This window comes from Oryzias latipes, chromosome 1 (genome assembly GCF_053564925.1).
Source record: "Oryzias latipes strain Hd-rR chromosome 1, Olatipes_Hd-rR_3.1".
Classification (NCBI taxonomy): domain Eukaryota; kingdom Metazoa; phylum Chordata; class Actinopteri; order Beloniformes; family Adrianichthyidae; genus Oryzias; species Oryzias latipes.
The window spans coordinates 17,057,139-17,076,419 of record NC_136237.1 but is presented as its reverse complement, the minus strand read 5'-3'; the positions used below and the strand labels follow the sequence as shown (position 1 = coordinate 17,076,419).

At 38.2% G+C, this 19,281-nt stretch overlaps 1 protein-coding gene across 2 annotated transcripts in view; it reads left to right on the top strand.

Moving 5' to 3' along the window:
* LOC101159893 (zinc finger protein GLIS2) overlaps nucleotides 1–17,515 on the top strand; it is a 36,871-nt gene extending 19,356 nt beyond the window's left edge. Inside the window, exons 2-8 of one of the 2 annotated variants that reach the window (XM_078950385.1) lie at nucleotides 1,966–2,032; nucleotides 3,476–3,660; nucleotides 6,126–6,313; nucleotides 7,313–7,498; nucleotides 10,951–11,084; nucleotides 12,894–13,012; nucleotides 14,427–17,515. In XM_078950385.1, the coding sequence (XP_078806511.1) occupies nucleotides 3,498–3,660; nucleotides 6,126–6,313; nucleotides 7,313–7,498; nucleotides 10,951–11,084; nucleotides 12,894–13,012; nucleotides 14,427–15,073 (1,437 nt within the window). In that variant the 5' untranslated portion in view covers nucleotides 1,966–2,032; nucleotides 3,476–3,497 and the 3' untranslated portion in view covers nucleotides 15,074–17,515. The remainder of the gene's footprint in view (nucleotides 1–1,965; nucleotides 2,033–3,475; nucleotides 3,661–6,125; nucleotides 6,314–7,312; nucleotides 7,499–10,950; nucleotides 11,085–12,893; nucleotides 13,013–14,426) is intronic. The other variant, XM_023958813.2, reaches the window with a different exon arrangement.
* Nucleotides 17,516–19,281: the final 1,766 nt, after the last annotated feature.

The window sequence follows — 19,281 nt, the reverse complement described above, 5'->3', positions numbered from 1 at the left end:
CAAAATTGGAGCTATCCAGCCATACAGTTTTGATCCAGATGCCAGCTCAGATAATGAAAAAGAAAACGTACATTGATCTAGTCGTCTACAAGTGGATGCATCAGAATGGAGCATGGAGCTTGTGGCTTTTAGCTTGACTGATACAAATGACTGATGAGAAGCTGCTTCTTTTATTTTTCAATTGTTCCCCACAGAAAACTCTTCCCATAAACTTTTACTGAGATGCGTTGTATTGTTTGCCTGTTTAACATCACATAGCTTAACTTGTTTTTTTTTTAAGAATTTGATAAACTATGGAGTTCAAATGATCATCAAATGGGTATCAGTCAAATGGGTATCAGTTGTTAAGACAACAAAACCTTGATGCAAACAGGACTGTGATTTAGGCCCTGTAGGATTGGAAATTCTTGAGTCATGTGTCACCTTTTCCAGCAGCTGTCAAGCTTATAGTTAGCTTTTAGTCTACTGGTGAGATACCTGCTTATTGACTCATTTGTTTTTGTGCAAACATATAAGATGAGTCATAGGCTGAGCTGGATTTTTGTCTCATGGATCAGCCTCAGTGTTCAACTCAGGAACAAAACGTTTGTCAGGAGCAGAGCACAGGAATGCAGAGGACTGGGGTGAAAACTGATATATGTTACTTCACAAGTCATGAGGGTTTTTTTTAAGGAGCTGATCTGCAAATAGATTTGACAACAGCTATGAAAGTTATATTTTTTCCAAACCTGTAAAGATTTGTAATGATAATAATGGATTGGATTTATCTGCGCTTTTCCAGATGCTTTTCATTCATACTTGGTGATGGTAGAAGCGTGTCCAGTTTGCGCCTACGGTCGCTCTGACCATCACTGGGATCAGTGCTGGTAGGCAGTAGCGTTAAGAGCCTTATGTTAAAGTGATGTTAATTGTTCGCCATTGACATGGTAATTGCCCCCAGTACCATTGTTGATACCCCTTCTGGATTCCTGCGTGGTAGCCTTCTACCTTACCAACCAAGCTATCTTGCACATAAATGACTTGTATGCTCTTTTGTTTTGTCATTAGATGATATTGGAAAATGTTATTAGTTATAATAAATAATAATGGGTTTGTTGTTTATGTTCATTTGTTCTAGTTAGTTAAAGGGTCTATATCATAAAAAATTAACTTTTTGAGCTTTTAATTGTGTTATAAGGTTCATTTCTCACTATGAATAACGCAAAAGCAGTGTTTTGATATGGAGTTCCAAATTGTTCATAATTAAATAGATAATTATGACCTTGTGCAATCACGCAGTCAACCAATATATCTCTCATAAATATATAAAAGATCATGAAATTGTGAAAAACATGCACACAGATTTTAAATTAGCCATTATATGATTATTATTATTATTATTATTATTATTTGACTTCCGGTTCCGGGTTGCTTTATTGATATTGCAAGATTCTAAATCTGTCTGATAAAAGTTTGGAACCGGATATTGATAAATCATGTTATAAAATGGTTACGTTAGAACAAGGGTGGGATTATATAAATTTGCTTCCTTCCACTCCCTTTCAAGCAATATTTATTAATATGTCTAATTATCCAGAGTTTGATTAGTTATTGTACGAATGTATAACTTATGATTGTTTTGTTTTTGTGTATTATTCCTATTTGATTGCTTGAAATAAACCATTTCAAATCAAAAAAATTCAAATCAAATCAAATTTTGTTTTAAAATCCTGTTCAATTTTTTTAAAACCGCATTTTAAAATATTCATTTTTAATCATGTTGGATATTATTGTAATTCTATGGATTTTTTCAGAGCCTCAGATTTCAAAATCAATATCTTCCAAAGTAGCTTTATTTTTATTTCACATTGCTGTTTTTCAGAATGACTTATTTCATGATGAGCTTTTTCAGCGGAATGAGTCTGTCTGTCAATCAAACAAAACATGGCGAAGACACTTTTGTGATTGCCTACTCCTTTTACTCAGACATGGACTACATCGATTGAAGTTGCTTCAGCGAACATGATGGCGCATGAACACCCCTCAACACTAGGTGGGAGTATGCACCTCAACACATCGACAGTGTTGCCAGATTAGGCGGTTTTGGTTCCAGATTTTTTGGGTAAAAATGGCTTCAGGCTTTGGTATCCATACTTTGGCGGTTTTAGGGTTGGTTCTGCGTTTTTTTTTTTTTCTCATGGAAATATAGTAGTGGTCTAAGTTAGGCTGAGTGGCTGTTGGTCTTCCGCTAAGCTTCTATGCACTGGAGCCCCTTCCAGGTGTAGTCTGCGACACCAGCACCGCCCCTAGGCAAACGCACACCCCCAGGAAGGGTGAAGGGTGCAGCATGAAGGGTGCACCCTTCACGGAGCTAGCGCTGTTTGGCAATAATGCTTTCCTTTAATACACACAATATGCACATCCATCCTTGCAAAAGTTAAGATGTTGTTTGTTTTGGGGGCGAAACACAGACACGCTACTGAGGCCGACTCTAGGTTGACGTCATGAAATTGGCGCCACCCACAAGGAGCGAAAGGCGGTGCCTCAGAGATCGGGTCGTCTTACTTTTGGGCAGCAAAATGAACTGGGACAATAACTCATATTTAATTAAAAAATTGTTCTTTGGTGTGCCAAAGGTAATATATTATCATAAATATGAACATTGTTTACTGAAAAAGGCTTAAAAATAGCACGGCATAGGCCCATTAAGTGTGCTTTAGTTCCCCTCCAAAATGCACACTGACCAAAGTGATACTAATAAATGTAACCTACTGTCAGAGCTGTTTATTTACTTATTATTATGATTGCAGTTTTTTAAATTTTACATGCCAGAACTTATTTGCAATTTTATAAAAAATATTCTTCCAGTCAAGGTGATGCTAAATTAAGTAAAGTCCTGTGTTTAATAATATGTTGTGAATTAGCCTCATATATTAGAAGTGTTAGGAATGAATTTTAAACCAATTTGGTCAGGTTTATTTCTGATGTGAAGATTTAAAAAAAGGATGACAGCGCATCACTGTAAATGTAAGACATAATAGAAAACAATATTTTGATTTGGGTTTCATGCATTTTTTTAAAAATAAATTTGCTGATTCAGGATGCTTTCTTTGGCCCAAAGTGTGCTTTATTTATATATATTTATTGTAATTTTTATTTGTTGCTGTTAAAAGTAGAATAAATTAAAACTTGTATTTAGATAAATACATACACTATTTTGATTCATTGGATACTTAAAAGCTACAAGTCATAAATGATTTGCCCAGTGATCACAAAAAAATAAACACGATAAATGAGCTTTTGTACAATTTTCTAAATGGTTAAGTTGGGCTTGGTGCCTCTTGCTGGGTTTTGGTCAGTAAGAAGAAAGCACGCCACAAGAACATGTTAAGAACACCAAAAACACCTTTTTTTATTGGAAAAATGTGATTTTGTGTATACTACAGTTAAAAAGAAGGAATTTCTTTTTTTAATTAATTTTTTTTTCTGTTCCTAGGTGGACAACATCCACAGCTACCATGCTCTCCGTGGACGAGCCTCTGGACTTGAAGCTTCCCTCCAGACGGCTGTGTGACCCTTTCACATTAGGAAAGAGGACTCGCCCCTCCTCTTTCTGTGGTTCTGTCCGCACCTTTCGACCAAAACTATGCCCACCGTTTCCGTCCCCTCCCTCCTCTCCAGGTAAAAGGGAACCCCGAATATTACTTTATATCACTCACCAGCAAGCAAAACTCGCTAAAAAGTGATGACATGTCCCAGCAATAAGATAACTTTCAAACATAGGCTGCAACTTTTTTGTTATTTAATTTTATGGATTTTTGTTTTCCCTCCCAGCTTCCGTCATAAAGGCTCACAGTAAATTAAATAAAGTTGATCATAAAGTGAATCACAGTCAAGGTTTAGAGAAAATTATGTCTTTTGACATGTCCCTGGCACTTTAGTGTCAGGAGGAGACTCAGGTCCAGCTCTGTGATAACTCATTGGACTGTTTTCACTTTCCCAGGAAACCAAATGTGGCAAATGCTGACTCTTTAAATAGAATTAAATAGATTGTTCACACATTTGTTTCCTAGAGGCAAAGGAGTGTGCAACTGAAATGAAATGAGGCTGAAAGAAACTGGAGCCAAGACAGAGAACCAACATTTAAAAATATCAGTGGGGGACTGTGCATTACCTGGGCCTTCAGTAGTGGTACATCTGAATCACCCAACCCCTCACGAATCATTTTACGATGCAGAAACAAATTTTGCATTGCACGTTGAAAATTGCTGTAGCCACAATAAATGTTGCTGAATAAACAAAGCGGAAAACAAATGTTGTTTTGCAACTACATCCTGCAAAAAACACTGAAAATAACCACATACATTTGGAATATTTTTTATCATGATATTTATAATTTCACTCATCAAAAAATTGTATTATTTGAAGACCAAATCCATCCTCCTCTCTTTCCTTAAAAACAGTTCGATCACCTGTCATGTAGATTATAGTGCTTTAGTTCCGTCAAGAAGTCCTTTTCTATTGCCATCAAAGTTAAAGTCCCATTAGCTGTCACACACCTAGGTGTGTGAAATTTGTTCTCCGCATTTGACCAATCCCCTGGGGGAGCGGTGAGCTGCAGACACATCTGGCCTCTGGAACCATTCAGCGGTTTAACCCCCTCAATCCAAGCAGGGAGGCATTGGGTCCCATTTTTAGTCTTTGGCATGACTCGGCCTGGATTTGAACTCTTCCAGTCACAGGCCAGACACTACCACAAGGCCACTGAGCTGGTAGGCCAGTGCTGAGAGCCGAGTCTGTCCAGTTGTGTTTCTGCGTAGGTTTGAATTCGCTTTAGAGCCAAAAATGTCTGTTAGACAGACACAGTGGACACGAGGATGGACAGCACCAAACACACACATCTGTACGGCTGCTTCATCCTCTCACTCAGATTTTTCTGATAAAGAATGTCAAGGAGATCAGTGGGAGATTTTCCTGCTAAATCATCCATGTACATTACAGTCAGCTCTGTTTTGAACCGAGACAGATCAAAAAGTGCTCTGTGTCAAATGGGCCAAGGCTGCATGTGGGACATTTTCCCTGTATTCCTGAAACTTTTGTCCAATCAGAAGGTCTGAATACTGTGACATTGCCAAAGCCTGCTAGAAGGCGCTGCTAACACCACCTCAAAATCTGATTGGTCAAAAGAAATGAATGTCTGACATTGATTTTGCATTAGGGAGCCTTCAGAACTGATCGTGAAGGCCTCCTTAGCTCTGACCCTGCCTGGCAACAAAGGACATGCGATCGGTTAAATGCTCCAATATGAAAATACGTCTGTCTGAAAGCAGCATAACCATCATAAACACAACAAAAGAGATGGAAAGACCATTTGAAATGATTCAATGAGTACACATGGACAAAATATAATTATCACATGAACCTTGAAGGCCCTAATGACCCACCACTGAAAAATGTTTAAATTGGTTCTCATTGTGTTTTCTGAAATTCTTAAGCAATGTTTCTTTTACTTTTCCACATTTTTACCCTTTTTAATGGTGGCGCAGTGGTTAGCGCTCTTGCCTCACAGCAAGAAGGCCCCCGGTTCAAGTCCTGGCTGGGGGACATGAAAAACAACATCAATGGGGGACATTTCTGTGTGGAGTTTGCACGATCTCCCTGTGCATGCGTGGGTTTTCTCCGGGATCTCCGGCTTCCTCCCACCATCCAAAAACATGCTTCATAGGTTGATTGGCAACTCTAAATTGTCCATAGGTGTGAGTGTGAGAGTGATTGGATGTGTGATTGAGGATATTCTACCCTGCGACAGACTGGCGACCAGTCCAGGGCATCCCTTGCCTACGCCCAAGTGGCCGGGATAGGCTCCGGCAACCCCATGACCCCGAAAGGGAAAAACGGTCAAGAAGATGAATGAATTTTTTTTATGGAAGATTTTCCTCTTCCTCACTTCAGTCTGTCCAGCCATTTTTCAAACCGATTTACCGGTAATCCATTTTGGGGGTTAAGGGGATGCTAGAGTGGACTATCCCAGCCACTGTAATCCAAAGGCAGGTTAGACCTGTGATGGCTCCAAATGAATAGAGTGTTTTGGAAAATATAAACTAAATGTAACATCCTCTTATTTTTATTAATCATCTCCTTTATAGATTCCCAGTCTCCATCTCAAGAGCGACCCGGGTCCTGCTTCACTTCTTCAGTGATGGACCTCAGCCTGTCCCCTTCTTCTCGCCATGCCAGTTCCCTCTCGCCATCTCCCTCATCACCCCTGACCCCTTCTTCCCCCTTCGAGCCCCCCACCAACAGCAGCAGCCCTCAACCACATCTCTTTGTGAGGGTAAGGGACACTGACACTGACACATTGAAGCATCCTCTACAATGTCATTGATAAGTGTCCTCTGAAAAAAAAACACAGTTAATGATGGCTGCAGTTTAAAATAGATTTTGGAGAAGAAATTCTGGTTTTAATGTGTGAATCTGTAAAGTGGACTCTTTCACATTTCCATATCTAAGAAAAAAGAGAAATGTCTGATTGCTTAAATGGCAAACTGGTTTGTGTTTTCCTGGTTTGTTTCATAAACTTACCTGGTCTTTCTAATAATTACATGTGATTCATGGAGAATGAGGAGTCAATCTTTTGTATTTCATACAAACTGCATCAAGATTAAAACACCTTCACTTCTATGGTACAAACCACACAAATTCCATTATAGGCATCTTTAAAACAAACAGCTGCATCTTCCATAACAATCATTATTTAGCTCAGAAATCCTTTGCTTTAGTTTTCTTTGTTTAATTTTAATTTAACCAAACTTTTAACTACTGCCTTAATGAGCATCTCTTGTGAGACAGTTGCAAAATTTAGTTCCTGTTAAAGTAATACTAACTACTTCAATTTATAAACAAATAAAGAAAAATTGATTATAATTTATTTTCCAATTAAAAAAGGAAAAACAATATAACTCAATTTTCAATTAATATCCCACATGTATTATTTTTGACTAAATTCTACACTTTCCTTTCTAAATGTGTTTTTCTAAATTTCATTAACCTTTTATTTTAACATATTTTTTTAAATAACATTTCTGCTTCTTTCTTAGGTTTTCTGTCAAATGCATGTAGTTATTTTACTGCAGTTAATCTCTTTAAAAAGTATTTCAACTGAAAAACTCTCTCAACAAAAATGTCTTTTTATTTTCATAACTGCTGTTACTCATGCAGAACTACATCTAACAGTGACAGTTTCAGGGTCACGAGCAGAATTCCTCTCTGAAGGATAAAACTCAGCTATTAGACTGTGACCTCAGACATTTCTGTCCACGATCGTTTATTTCAGGATGCAGCATATCATCCTGGACTGGAAAGTGGAACTTCTCAGCACAGTTATCCATTTTATCTGCCAGTTGGAAGCCCACAGAGGGGCTACAGCTTTCCATCCCCTGCATTTATAACTCAGCAGGGAGAAAACACAGTTTCCCCAGAGCTGTCGCATGACGGACAGCTGGCCTGTCGCTGGAATAAGGTCAGTGCAACTATCCCCGCCTAATGTCTGTTTTAACCCTCTACTGCGTAGCGTTGCCTCAAGGCAACAAACCAAATTTCATGTCTCTCCATTGGCCATTTGAATATAAAGAACTTTTTTTTCTCAAGAAATGAAACAAGTCATATTACTGTCCAATAGAATGATGAGTTGAAAGTGGTGTGGTAATTATGGGTGGAGTGGGTCCTTTTCTGTAAGCTGTGCTACAACAGAGACGTCTTAAAAAGCGAATATACTTTTTTACATGTTTACATTAATGTACATGTTAAATTTTAAAATATATGAATGTGCATTAGGATGTGAAAAAGTATTTTCTACTTAAAACAAATATTTATAAAGTAAAACTATTACCATTCGTTGTCTCAAGGCCACACTATAGTCAATGTGTTTTAGAAAACATAATGTGTTAGCATGTGTGTGTGTGTAGATATGCGTTTGTAAGCATGTAATGTTGTTCACCGTCACAGGAAATGGACATAAATACTTTTTCTGGAAGGAGACCTAGGAAACTTTCATTGAGGGCGATTCCCTCAGAAAGTGAGGACAGCCACGTTTCATAAATACAATGAGAAAGTGGAGAAATTAATTCATGAACCAGGTTTGAGGGACAGTTATAAGCTCAGGGTTCAGTGGTGGAACAGTTGGAATAGTAATTGTGTGCGTGTGCATGCACATTGGTCCTATAGCAATTATTTATCTCTAATATGTTTTTCCTTTTTTTGAGCAGAAAATACAATTTACAAATCTGTTTTACACCTGATCGCAACTGCTTCCTGAAATTCCACACCACTAAAGATGATGAACCTTTGATAGATTAATAAATACAAGTTTTTGGAAATATTATGTTCTTTTCATGTTTCATGAAATGTTAACATAGTTTATTTGTTGTTTGTTTGTTACTTCAGGTTTATTATATTGTAAAATTCAAATACAATACAATTGATGATTATCTGGTGTTTTTACTACTCTAGTGGCACAGTGTTACCTAGAAGCAATAAACCAATATCTGGTAAGGGGGTGGGGGGTGATCAATTTTACGATTTATATTACATTAGGGACACCAAAGCTACCCAAAAATAGGATAAAATAGTTTTTTTAAAAAGATGCTTTAATATCACTTTTTTGCTTCTTGATTTGCTAGTCTCAGTGCCTGTCAGTTTCTTTTTGGCCAATAAGTGGTGCTGTATAGCAAGCCCTGAACCCGTCTGCCAGTTAATAAATACCAAACTGCACCCAAAGAAAAAAAAGCAACTTTGACTTTCATTGTTTATCATTGAGCAGAAACCAGTTTTTTTCAATTTAATAAAAATGTAGGTTTAAATCGTTCTTTTAATTCTAATGGAAAAAAAATCTCTTTCTATCAAATGTTCATGCATATGAACAGTCTGTGTGGGCCAGATCATCACACTTACACTTTGTAATACTTGTTAGTTTTCTATAAGATTATCAGGGTGTAGCCAAAAAAAGGACCTCTGTTTATGCCCCTAATTCCTTATAATAATTAATTTGTAACTTAATTAAGAAACAGAGACAGTGAAACTTTTTTGCAGGTCATTTTTGGTATTGCTTTTAGAGTCACTTATGTTTACTTTTTCCTGACTGAATTATTAATGAAATCAGAGGAGTTAAAATGTATTTTTGTTAAACAAAACATTTTTTCACTTGTCCTGTCCAGTAGCTCAATAAACACATAAGAGCTGAAGGCCTCTTGTGTTGGACAGATTTTACTGTTAAGATCGGTTATAAAGCTGTGAACACACAAGGTGTATATTTGTATAAACCCCTTTTGTATTTGAGGCTAAATTTTATTTATTTTATATTTACATACATGTCTTGTTAGACCAGATGTAAAAGTGATGAGTGAGAGATATTAGAGATGGGGAATAGGACTGCAAATTAGGGAAAAAAGGGGGTGAAAAAAACAGTCATTAACAGTGTTCACCTACTGAGCCCGTGTCCTGACATTAAGATATAAAAATGTATCTTGTTCCCACAGATTAATATCTTGTTCCCACAGGTTATTATGTCGTTCGCACTAAATACTATTCCGTTCCCACAAGATACTATTGCGTTCCCTCAAAATACTATTCCGTTCCCTCGAAATGATTAACTCGTGCGAACGCAATAATTATGTCGTTCGAACGCAATAATTAATCCGTTCGAGCCCAGTAATTATTCACGTCATAAGTCATACACGCAGATATGCTCTCTGTACGCCGGCAAAACTAAGCCGCTTTCAGCGGTAACTTCCGTGTCTCTGTGACCCATATTCGTTCAAAAAAGGAACATGAAAAACAAAAATGATCACTTTATTACTGTCTCAATGAATATAAGAAAAATATCAAAAGATTTATGATAACTAGGCTGCTTTGTCATACGATAGCTCCTGCTAGGCTACTACTAGCTCCGCCGCAGAGCTCTCTGATGTATGCCGGCATTTGGGCAACTGGCTGGTCTATTGACAGACAGCTGATATGGTAGTTTAGGGTCGAATAGGAATAATAATATTCAGGACTTGTCTTTTATTAACTTTAGCAGTCAGTTGCTTTAGATACCAGCAGACATACAGACCAGCCAGTTGCCCAAATGCCGGCATACATCAGAGAGCTCTGCGGCGGCGCTAGTAGTAGCCTAGCAGGAGCTATCGTAAGACAAAGCAGCCTAGTTATCATAAATCTTTTGATATTTTTCTTATATTCATTGAGACAGTATTAAAGTGATCATTTTTGTTTTTCATGTTCCTTTTTTGAACGAATATGGGTCACAGAGACACGGAAGTTACCGCTGAAAGCGGCTTAGTTTTGCCGGCGTACAGAGAGCATATCCGCGTGTATGTCTTATGACGTGAATAATTACTGCGTTCGAACGGATTAATTATTGCGTTCGAACGACATAATTATTGCGTTCGCACGAGTTAATCATTTCGAGGGAATGGAATAGTATTTTGAGGGAACGCAATAGTATCTTGTGGGAACGGAATAGTATTTCGTGCGAACGACATAATAACCTGTGGGAACAAGATATTAATATGTGGGAACAAGATATATTTTTATATCTTAATGTCAGGACACGGGCTCCGTATTCACCATATATTAATAAAATTAAATAACAAGCTTAAAAATGATCTGTTGTTTCTGATTTTCTTTCTTCCATTTTTTACATGGTAGTCCCACGTTAAAGTAGTTAAAACATATATACATATTTCCTTTTTTATCCACTTCTTCACTTTAAATGCCATTTGACACCTAAAATGTTTAACAACTAATTTGTTCAATAGTGGTACTGAATCAAACAAAGCACAATGCAGTTATAGACTGTGAAATTTATTTTAGGAAAAACTAATTTTTGGGAAGCTGCACAAGCTACACAAGATCAACTGTGTTCATTTAATGTTGGAACTCAATAAATTAATTTCATCTCTATCTCTTCTTCAGTGTAACATGCTTTTCGAGTCGCTGCAGGATTTGGTGGATCATATCAATGACTCACATGTCAAGCCTGAAAAGGATTCTGGGTACTTCTGCCAGTGGGACGGCTGTGCACGCAATGGGAGGGGCTTCAATGCCAGGTACTATTTAATATAGGAGCAACCTTTTTACTTCAACTTGGAAGGACATTTAGAAACCGAAGGTTGACCCTCTTTTTAAGCACGTCTTATCGAGAAAAGTTTTCTTTTAAATGACATATGGGTTGTACTAATAAATATGTAATATATAGACCTAGTTAACAGTTTGTGTAAAATGTTTGGTGTGTAAATAAAAATCTAATATGGCCTTTCAAGAAATGATAAAAAATAAAAATCAAACGATTGTGTCAACTTTAAAAAAGTTGTCAAATTACAAGATGCTTTTGGGGGAAATAAACACTTTCATTAAAGTACATTGGAAAAAGCTTTTCCTCATCGTACTAAAAGCTGATTTGTTGTATACTTTAATTAGTTTCATTTTACAGGAATCTGTACCGAAAATAAGAATTACTGTTGTAGTAAAGGTTTGATGGCTGGCCTCTCTCAAGCTGCGGCAGAGGCGGCCAGTTTCAATGTTAAGTCAATGGTACAGGCGATCTGAGGTCCTATGGTGCGAAGGTCTGGCAGCAGAACGATTTGAGCAGTGCAGCGAGATCTGGGCGGCAGCTGCAGTGGGCCAGAAAAAAATTGATCTGAACTCTGGGGAGGTCACCACGTCGCGTCAACCAATCAGGGACTTAACTTTGGGCATGTGAGGTTTTCAGTGACAGCAGGTAGAAAACACGCCCAATATAGTGAATCGACCTATAGATCTCCATAACTTACATCCATTTTCTTAACCTCCTGTATCCCTTTCGGAGCAGCAGGGTTTCAGGAACCCGTCCTGGCTATTGTTGGGAGAAGGTGGGTACACTCCAGACCAGGGGTGGGAAAACTTTTCGACTCGTGGGCCACAAAGGGTTCAGGCCCGTGGGCCATAGATTGCCCACTTTTGCCTTAGACAGTCTTATGCAAGGCCCATGAAGCTGAACAATCGCGGTCACTATGCCGGTTCCTGGGAGGCGAGCTGGCGGCTAGACAGAGAACCGTTGCGGTATTCAAGAGGCAGCCTGCTCGAACCTCCTACACTTGATGATATTTTTCTTATTTTCATCGAGACACTACTAACAAAAAAAGGTTCCCTTTATTTTGACCATTTCGGGGACCTTCAAATTCTGGCAGAGAGAGACGGAAATGCAGTGTCTTTCTGACACATCAACGGGAGTTAAGATCACTGAACTGGGAGACACTCCTAATAATCTCATGAACCCAAACATGGAGACATGATCATTACCAATGTTTTTGTAGAACTCTCTCTCAACATCATGCGTGTCTTCCATGCTTTGTAAATTAGATGAACACAGACTCCGTTCCATGAAGTGATGAGGCTAAAAACATTAGCTGGTAGCTCCTCCCACACACGGCCGGGGCTTCAAGCTATTGAAGACATTTTTTGACAGGCGGTGAGCAGAGAATTTGCCACGCGGCGAATCAGAGGCGGCTGGCGCAAAATGGCTGCGCGAATCGTGTTCGGTGTTAACACAGCTTCAGGCTCAAATCAGATCCGGCTCCAGAGGAGTTTAGCTAGGGGGGCCATTGCTCGGCCCTCCTTTTGGATCAAGTGCTGTGCCAGCATAAACAAATATCAACTTAAACTTGAGAGTTTCTGGCCAAACAAAATTCCCAGCTGCATAAACAAAAAAGAAACTGACTTCACCTTCAAAACAGGTTGTCAAGGTGAGCAACATCCTTCAATACACTATGCTGTATGCTTTAGGTTTGGCTGCTCTCTTTAATGAGACACAACCCTTTTTTTGTACTTATGTCCAGGATGATTACATGGCAGGTGTGTAACTTTGAATTGTGTTACAGGTACAAAATGTTGATTCACATCCGCACACACACCAATGAGAAGCCGCACCATTGCCCCACCTGTAACAAGAGCTTCTCACGTCTGGAGAACCTGAAGATTCATACCCGCTCACACACTGGTGAGTTCACCAAAAAAAACTGACCATTTGAGTTCATAGGAAAGGAAAATGTAACCAACTTTTTTGTATTATCCAAAATGGATTCAGTGTCTGAAATGTGTTTCAACAGGCACAGTTGTTATACTCTCTCTCCAGTTCTAATTTAAAGGACATTGTTGTACACACAGGGCACTGTCCTATCACCATTTAATTTCAACACGTATACCTCAGTAGAAGTCTTGTCATCTGCAGAAATATTCAGATGAATTAACAGTTGCTGGGTGCTTCAGAATAGAACAAGAATGAGTACAGAGAAATGGCGGACCCCTTTGTGACGAGAACAATCACTTGATACTGACAGTGAAAAAGAAAAAGGAGTTCACTGGGTTATTTAGGAGATGTAGCAGCATGTCAAACCCTATTTGCATCATTGGAACAGAAAGTGGAGTCGGAGAATGAGTACAAATGAGTTACTTTGGAAAGTGAGCCAGTTTCCATGCCCACAAATATCGGATAACTGGAATTAGCCAGACATTTGCAAACTGATATGTTTAAGTAAATTATCGAATTTATTTTGGCTACGTAATGACAAAATTTGCAGACTTCTTTTACTTTGAACATTTCTGAGTCTGTTCTAAAAAAACAAAGTGATCCTGCAGATCATAGCATCAGCTTTGCAAATGTAGGCACTAATATGTCTGCAAACCCATTGCTGCTGTATTTCATCTAAACTCCAGAGGAGGAAACAGTGGATGTCTGCAGGGCCAACCTGGTTCGTCCATGTTGTGCATGTTTTGCATGGATGACCCACGTTTACTTGCAGATACACGTTCAGGTATTCAGACAGAAATCTTAATGTGATTATTTTCTCAATATTGATTATCCTATTTTCACAGACACTTAAACAATTTAATAACTCAAAAAATAAGTTAATGACCAGATATTTGGCTTATATGCACAACTTTCTTTTCTTACTGTTTTCTGCACAACTGCCCAAAAATAGCTGACAAAGTAGATTGGACATCTTGAAGTAGCTCGCGTCCTACAATGTTTGCAGCAAATTTCCAAATATCCTTTATTAGTCTGTTTATTAGTGAAGCATCAGGTAAATGACTTAAAGAAGCTGAACATATGGAAGAATTGTCTGTCTCTGTTCTGAGTTTAATATGTATCTTAATTATGCCACTATTTGTACCTATTTTCCCACTTAAAATGATTTAATTCAATCAAGTTTAATGAAATTGAACTGACTTCAGAATATCCGGATTTTTAGGATGTAAACATACGACAACATACAACATATGCCAAATTAAACTTAAGTTTTCTAATTTAAAAGTGTTAGATAGTTGACAACATTGGCACCTCTCGTGACCCCCTCTATGTTAAGCATGCATGAAGCTGATTTTTTGGTCTCATTTCTGTTTCTGCTCTTCAGGGGAAAAACCCTACATTTGCCCATATGAAGGCTGCAGCAAGCGCTACTCCAACTCCAGTGATCGCTTCAAGCATACTCGCACACATTATGTAGACAAGCCTTACTGTTGCAAGATGGTTGGCTGTCTCAAGCGCTATACAGATCCCAGCTCCCTGCGAAAGCACATCAAAGCACATGGGCACTTTGTTGCACCCTCATCAAGCACCTCCAGCAGGCTGGGAATAGGGCTCCATAGTGCCTCCGAGGTGCCGTGTGTTCAGGAGGGACAGGTCGTTATTCCTGGAGCTCTGGCTGCCCTGCTTGGGACATCATTTCCTCTCTCTGCTCTTTTCTACGGTGGAGCTTTAAGCCATCCCAGGATCCCCCACTTTCCCGCTAGAGGGGAAATAGGCAACAGCATGACCCATCTCGGCCTTTCAGACTCAACGCTATTACACTTTGGACTGTCAGCTGCATCCATGTTAGGGTTTGGAGCGCTGAGTGGTTTGGGTCGAATCATGGAGAGAAAACCAGAGGACAAGGGGGAAGAAAATGAAAGTGGAGCACTGAACCTGTCAGCAAAGGTGAGGAGGACGAAAATGGATCCTTTGTCATGGGTGGGTGCCGCCTCAAGGCCACTCTTACACAAACCGGCTACTGTAGGTTAGTTTGTTTGTAGAGCAAAGAATCTATCAGTCTTCTGTTTTTTTTTTTTTAAACTGTTTCCTATCACACTTTCGTGCGTTAAGCTTCATGTTATGCATGCTGGTTCATGAAAAATATGTGTGCTTATGAATAATCAGAGTTTTGTCTACATCCTGACTGCCATAAGCTACAAGGATTAGTCATTTTTGGTCCTTGACACCAGAAGATTGGCAGGTAAGATTGTTTCACAATCATTTCTTTCATTTTTGATTTACAGAATCCCTCTACTTAAATGGTTAAAAAATAAAACATGTATTAAGGCAGCTAAATCTGAAGTTCAGTTCTTAGCTAATTTTAAATTTAGGTCAGATTTGATCAAAAGCTAAAATTTAAATAATTATTGTGGACAATTGTAGCAACAAAAATGGTAACAACATGAGAGGTTGTTTTCCCTGGCACAAAACTGAACTTTATTTAAACTCAGAAAATGCAGTGACAAGACATGATTAAATATATAGTTCAATCAGTTAAAAATAACTTAATCTTTAATTTGTTGTTGCACAATTACATCTGATTGAGTTCGAATGCACCAATATTTAATCAAAAACACAAATGAAAAAATTGTGATCTTGAGTTAAACAGCTGAGTCAAAAACTAAACATTTGAATCCTTGAATCCATGTTTGATCCAATCCTGGGCTATGGGCTGGGCTTCACGCTGGGATATAAATCACAATCTCTGTTTGATGGGGTTGAATTTGTAAAAAATGAGACAGATTCATTTGAACTGTTTTGGATTCCCACTAAAGAGACTGAAACTATTTGGGATGTCAATCTTCTCACAGCACCTCTTTGTTAAAGACCCACTCTGATAAAACAGTGTGTTTTTGGTATTCTTAATTTGTTTCTTTTGAAATTTCTCTGATGATAGATGATATACAGAAATTAAGCTTAAAACGGAATAATTAAATTTTGTTTTATTTCTTTAAATCATGAACCAGAAGCAGACTAAATAATGCTGTTGAAAAAAAGAGCATATTGGTAATATAGAAAATATGCTGGTTGGGCCACAAGCTCCCTGCTCCACAATGGGGAGGGAAAGGGGAGTTGGGTTGCTATTACTGCTGCTCTGCAGAAACTTTGTCCTAGGATATGACACAGTTTTTTTTTTTTTTAATTTGGGCTCAAAACAGGATAAACTTAATTATAAAACCACTGGGAACGCTTTAAAACTAGATCAAAACATGATGGGAGAGGGTCTTTAAGGGATGATGCTGCGTAAAACTTGCACTAACAACATGAAACTTGCCCATGGACTCTGACCATCACATATTCTGCCATACAATTTTAACAATTTAAAGAGATTATCCAATATTTACTTCATTTTGTACTATCTCCCACTTGTGATTACATTGCGTAGCGCTAATGTTGCTCACTTTCTACGGCTCACTTATGGACTTTCGCCATCTGCATATCTCACTCCAGGCTTACTGGGGTTTTCAGGTGGAGAACATTTTGCTTAGCTGACATGCGCCTGAGTTTAGGCGAACATTCAGTCCGACCAAAAACGTTGACTTACAATAAAAAAAAAAATCTAGAATTTAACTGATGAGGACAAAGCTGATCATAGCAAATTATGAAGTCCAAAACATTTTTGGATGAAGGAAAGCCAACATGTAATAAGCTTTTGTGACTAACAACTATCCATCTATCTAATATCTGCAACTCTTTTTAAAAAGCAAGCTTTAAGACAAAGGTCAAATGACTGACACTTGACAGATGAGTACAGTGTGGCATTCCACAGTTTGTTTTACCTGAGAAAACGCGACAGTGTGTGATGTATGATTAGAGTTCACCCACAGCCGTTTATGTGAACCTTTGACTCGTTTAAACGTGACGAAGCTGACGCTACTGAATGTACGATTTTATTTCTTTGTTTGCAGAATATAGTTGCTCGGCTTTTTGTTCTCATAACCTTTCTAAGACAATGATCTGCACAGGATTTGCCTTTGCTTTTAAAAATGACACAAAATGTTCAAGTCGACATTCAAGTTAACATGTAAGTATCAACAAGGTCGACAAAGATGTGCTTTAGTTCGCATTTGCTTGACTTGAACGGTTACAGTAAAACAGGGGTGAAGGTGTAAAAAGATTATTAATAATGATGCACTTTTAAAAAAAAGATATTTGACAATGGCTACGTGTGGCCTGAACCTGTGATTTATTTTTAATCCTGTAGCACATCAGTTACTTTAGTCAGCATTGCTAATTTGTGGAAGTGCCTTTGGTTTAAATATATCAACAATGTATGTAAACTATTAAGTTCATGAATGCACGGTTTATAAACATTTTTTTTTACCATCTTTGACTGCACATTTTTTGAAGATATGGGGGCCACTGCAACACTTTCCAGTTTTGTTGATTTGACTTTGACCTTTTGTCAATAAACTCATCAGAATAAAAACATTTTTATGAATTCTGTTTTTTTATTTCAACGTATGAGCATTTTTGTGCAGGAAATTTAATGTGTTGGGCTTATTAAACCTTATGAAATAAAGTGTAGCCATCCTCAGTTATGTGAATGTTAAGGAAATGGGTGTGGCTCCGAGGCATCACTCTTGACAATAAGACGTGTTAAAGTAAAATTACTGCTGTCGACCGTTTATTAAGAAATAAATGTCTTTATTAATAAAGTAAACAACAAACAACAAACTACTTTCCTGAGAACACTTTCTTCCAGGTGTGTGTAACCGCTTCTCGTCTATGCTCTGCGTTGTGTTATTTTGTGTACCCTCAGGAAGCTACGAGACACCGGAGGAACTTCGTCATGTTTATTTATACTGTTCAAAACACAATATGGCGTTAACACGTGCTGCGCTCAGATAATGCCCCAAAACTCTTCCCGATTAGAAAATAGCACAAAAGGGTTACACATACCTGTTGATGCTGTCAACACGTGCTGAGCTCAGATAATGCCCCAAAACTAAAAAATAAAAAGTTCAAATTAGCACCAACATTAAACACAGAGAAACAGATCTCCATCATGCTCACCTCTTCCCGATTAGAAAACAGCAAAAAGGGAAGGGGGGGGCATCAATTTATACCCAGGTCTGAAGGACCCTAATGGCATGCAACTCAATTACCAGATATAAAATAAATAAAATAAATTAAAAAATGTGTGTAATTATGCAATACTTTGTGAACCCGTTACATGTGCTTGTTTTCTCCACAGTTCCCTCCCTCCCCCTCCCCACCCGCTCACGTCTTCTGTAATTTTATCTGCAAACATGACATTTTCTGGGAGGATCTCGGCTGCACTTTAAAACCATGGCATGTCTTAACAGAAAACCGACACAGGGAGAGTTCAAAGAATCAGGGATGGAAGGAGCAGACAAGGAGCATCTAATTAGCTCAGGTGGGAGCTTGAAAAGGTGAGGTCTTGAATTTATGAATTTGCACCTAATTTTCTTTGAAATCACACAGAGATTATTTAAACCAGCAGAAAAAAAATCAAAGAGGAACAACACTTAATAAATTCTCCATGTTCTTCACATCCCTAGTTGAGTTGATTTTCTATCTGTCAATCTGGGTGAACCTCCAGCCTTTTTTAAAAGTCCTGTTTGGATGTAATAGACAGCATTCAGCATGTGGCTATAGTGACAAATTGATGACAGCCATTTTCACAAACAGTCTAATAGAGCAAAATGTATAACTACGTTAGTTTTTTTTTACCACATTTCCTTCTTTTTTGTTCATGTTATTTATTTGTATTTTTTGTTGTTGTGATAAACTCACACATAACAGATGCGTGCAAAGTCAGCATGAAAAGGCTGTTTTCTCAGGGAGCATGAAATGGAAATTGAGTCATTTTATTTCAAATAGATTTATATGTTACTTTTCTGCTAAGAAGGAATACACATACGGAGTAGAGTATGGCTTGGTTAAAAATAAAATTAGGAATGCAAAACTGACACAAAAAATCCTAGACTAAATTTCCATCCATCTACTTTATATTCTGAGCTCTTTGAATCCCTTTTGGAATCATGGGGCTGCTGGAGGCTGTCCCAGCTACTGTAAAGTGAAGCAGTGGCGATTTCTTTAACCCCTTGTGCTACCTTAGATGACCCCACCCTTACATTGACGTGTTCTCCCTACCATGACAAAGGTGGATAAAGGTGGAAAGATTTCATGTGATCCATGGACACCAGTGAAGATCACAAATCATTGAAGAA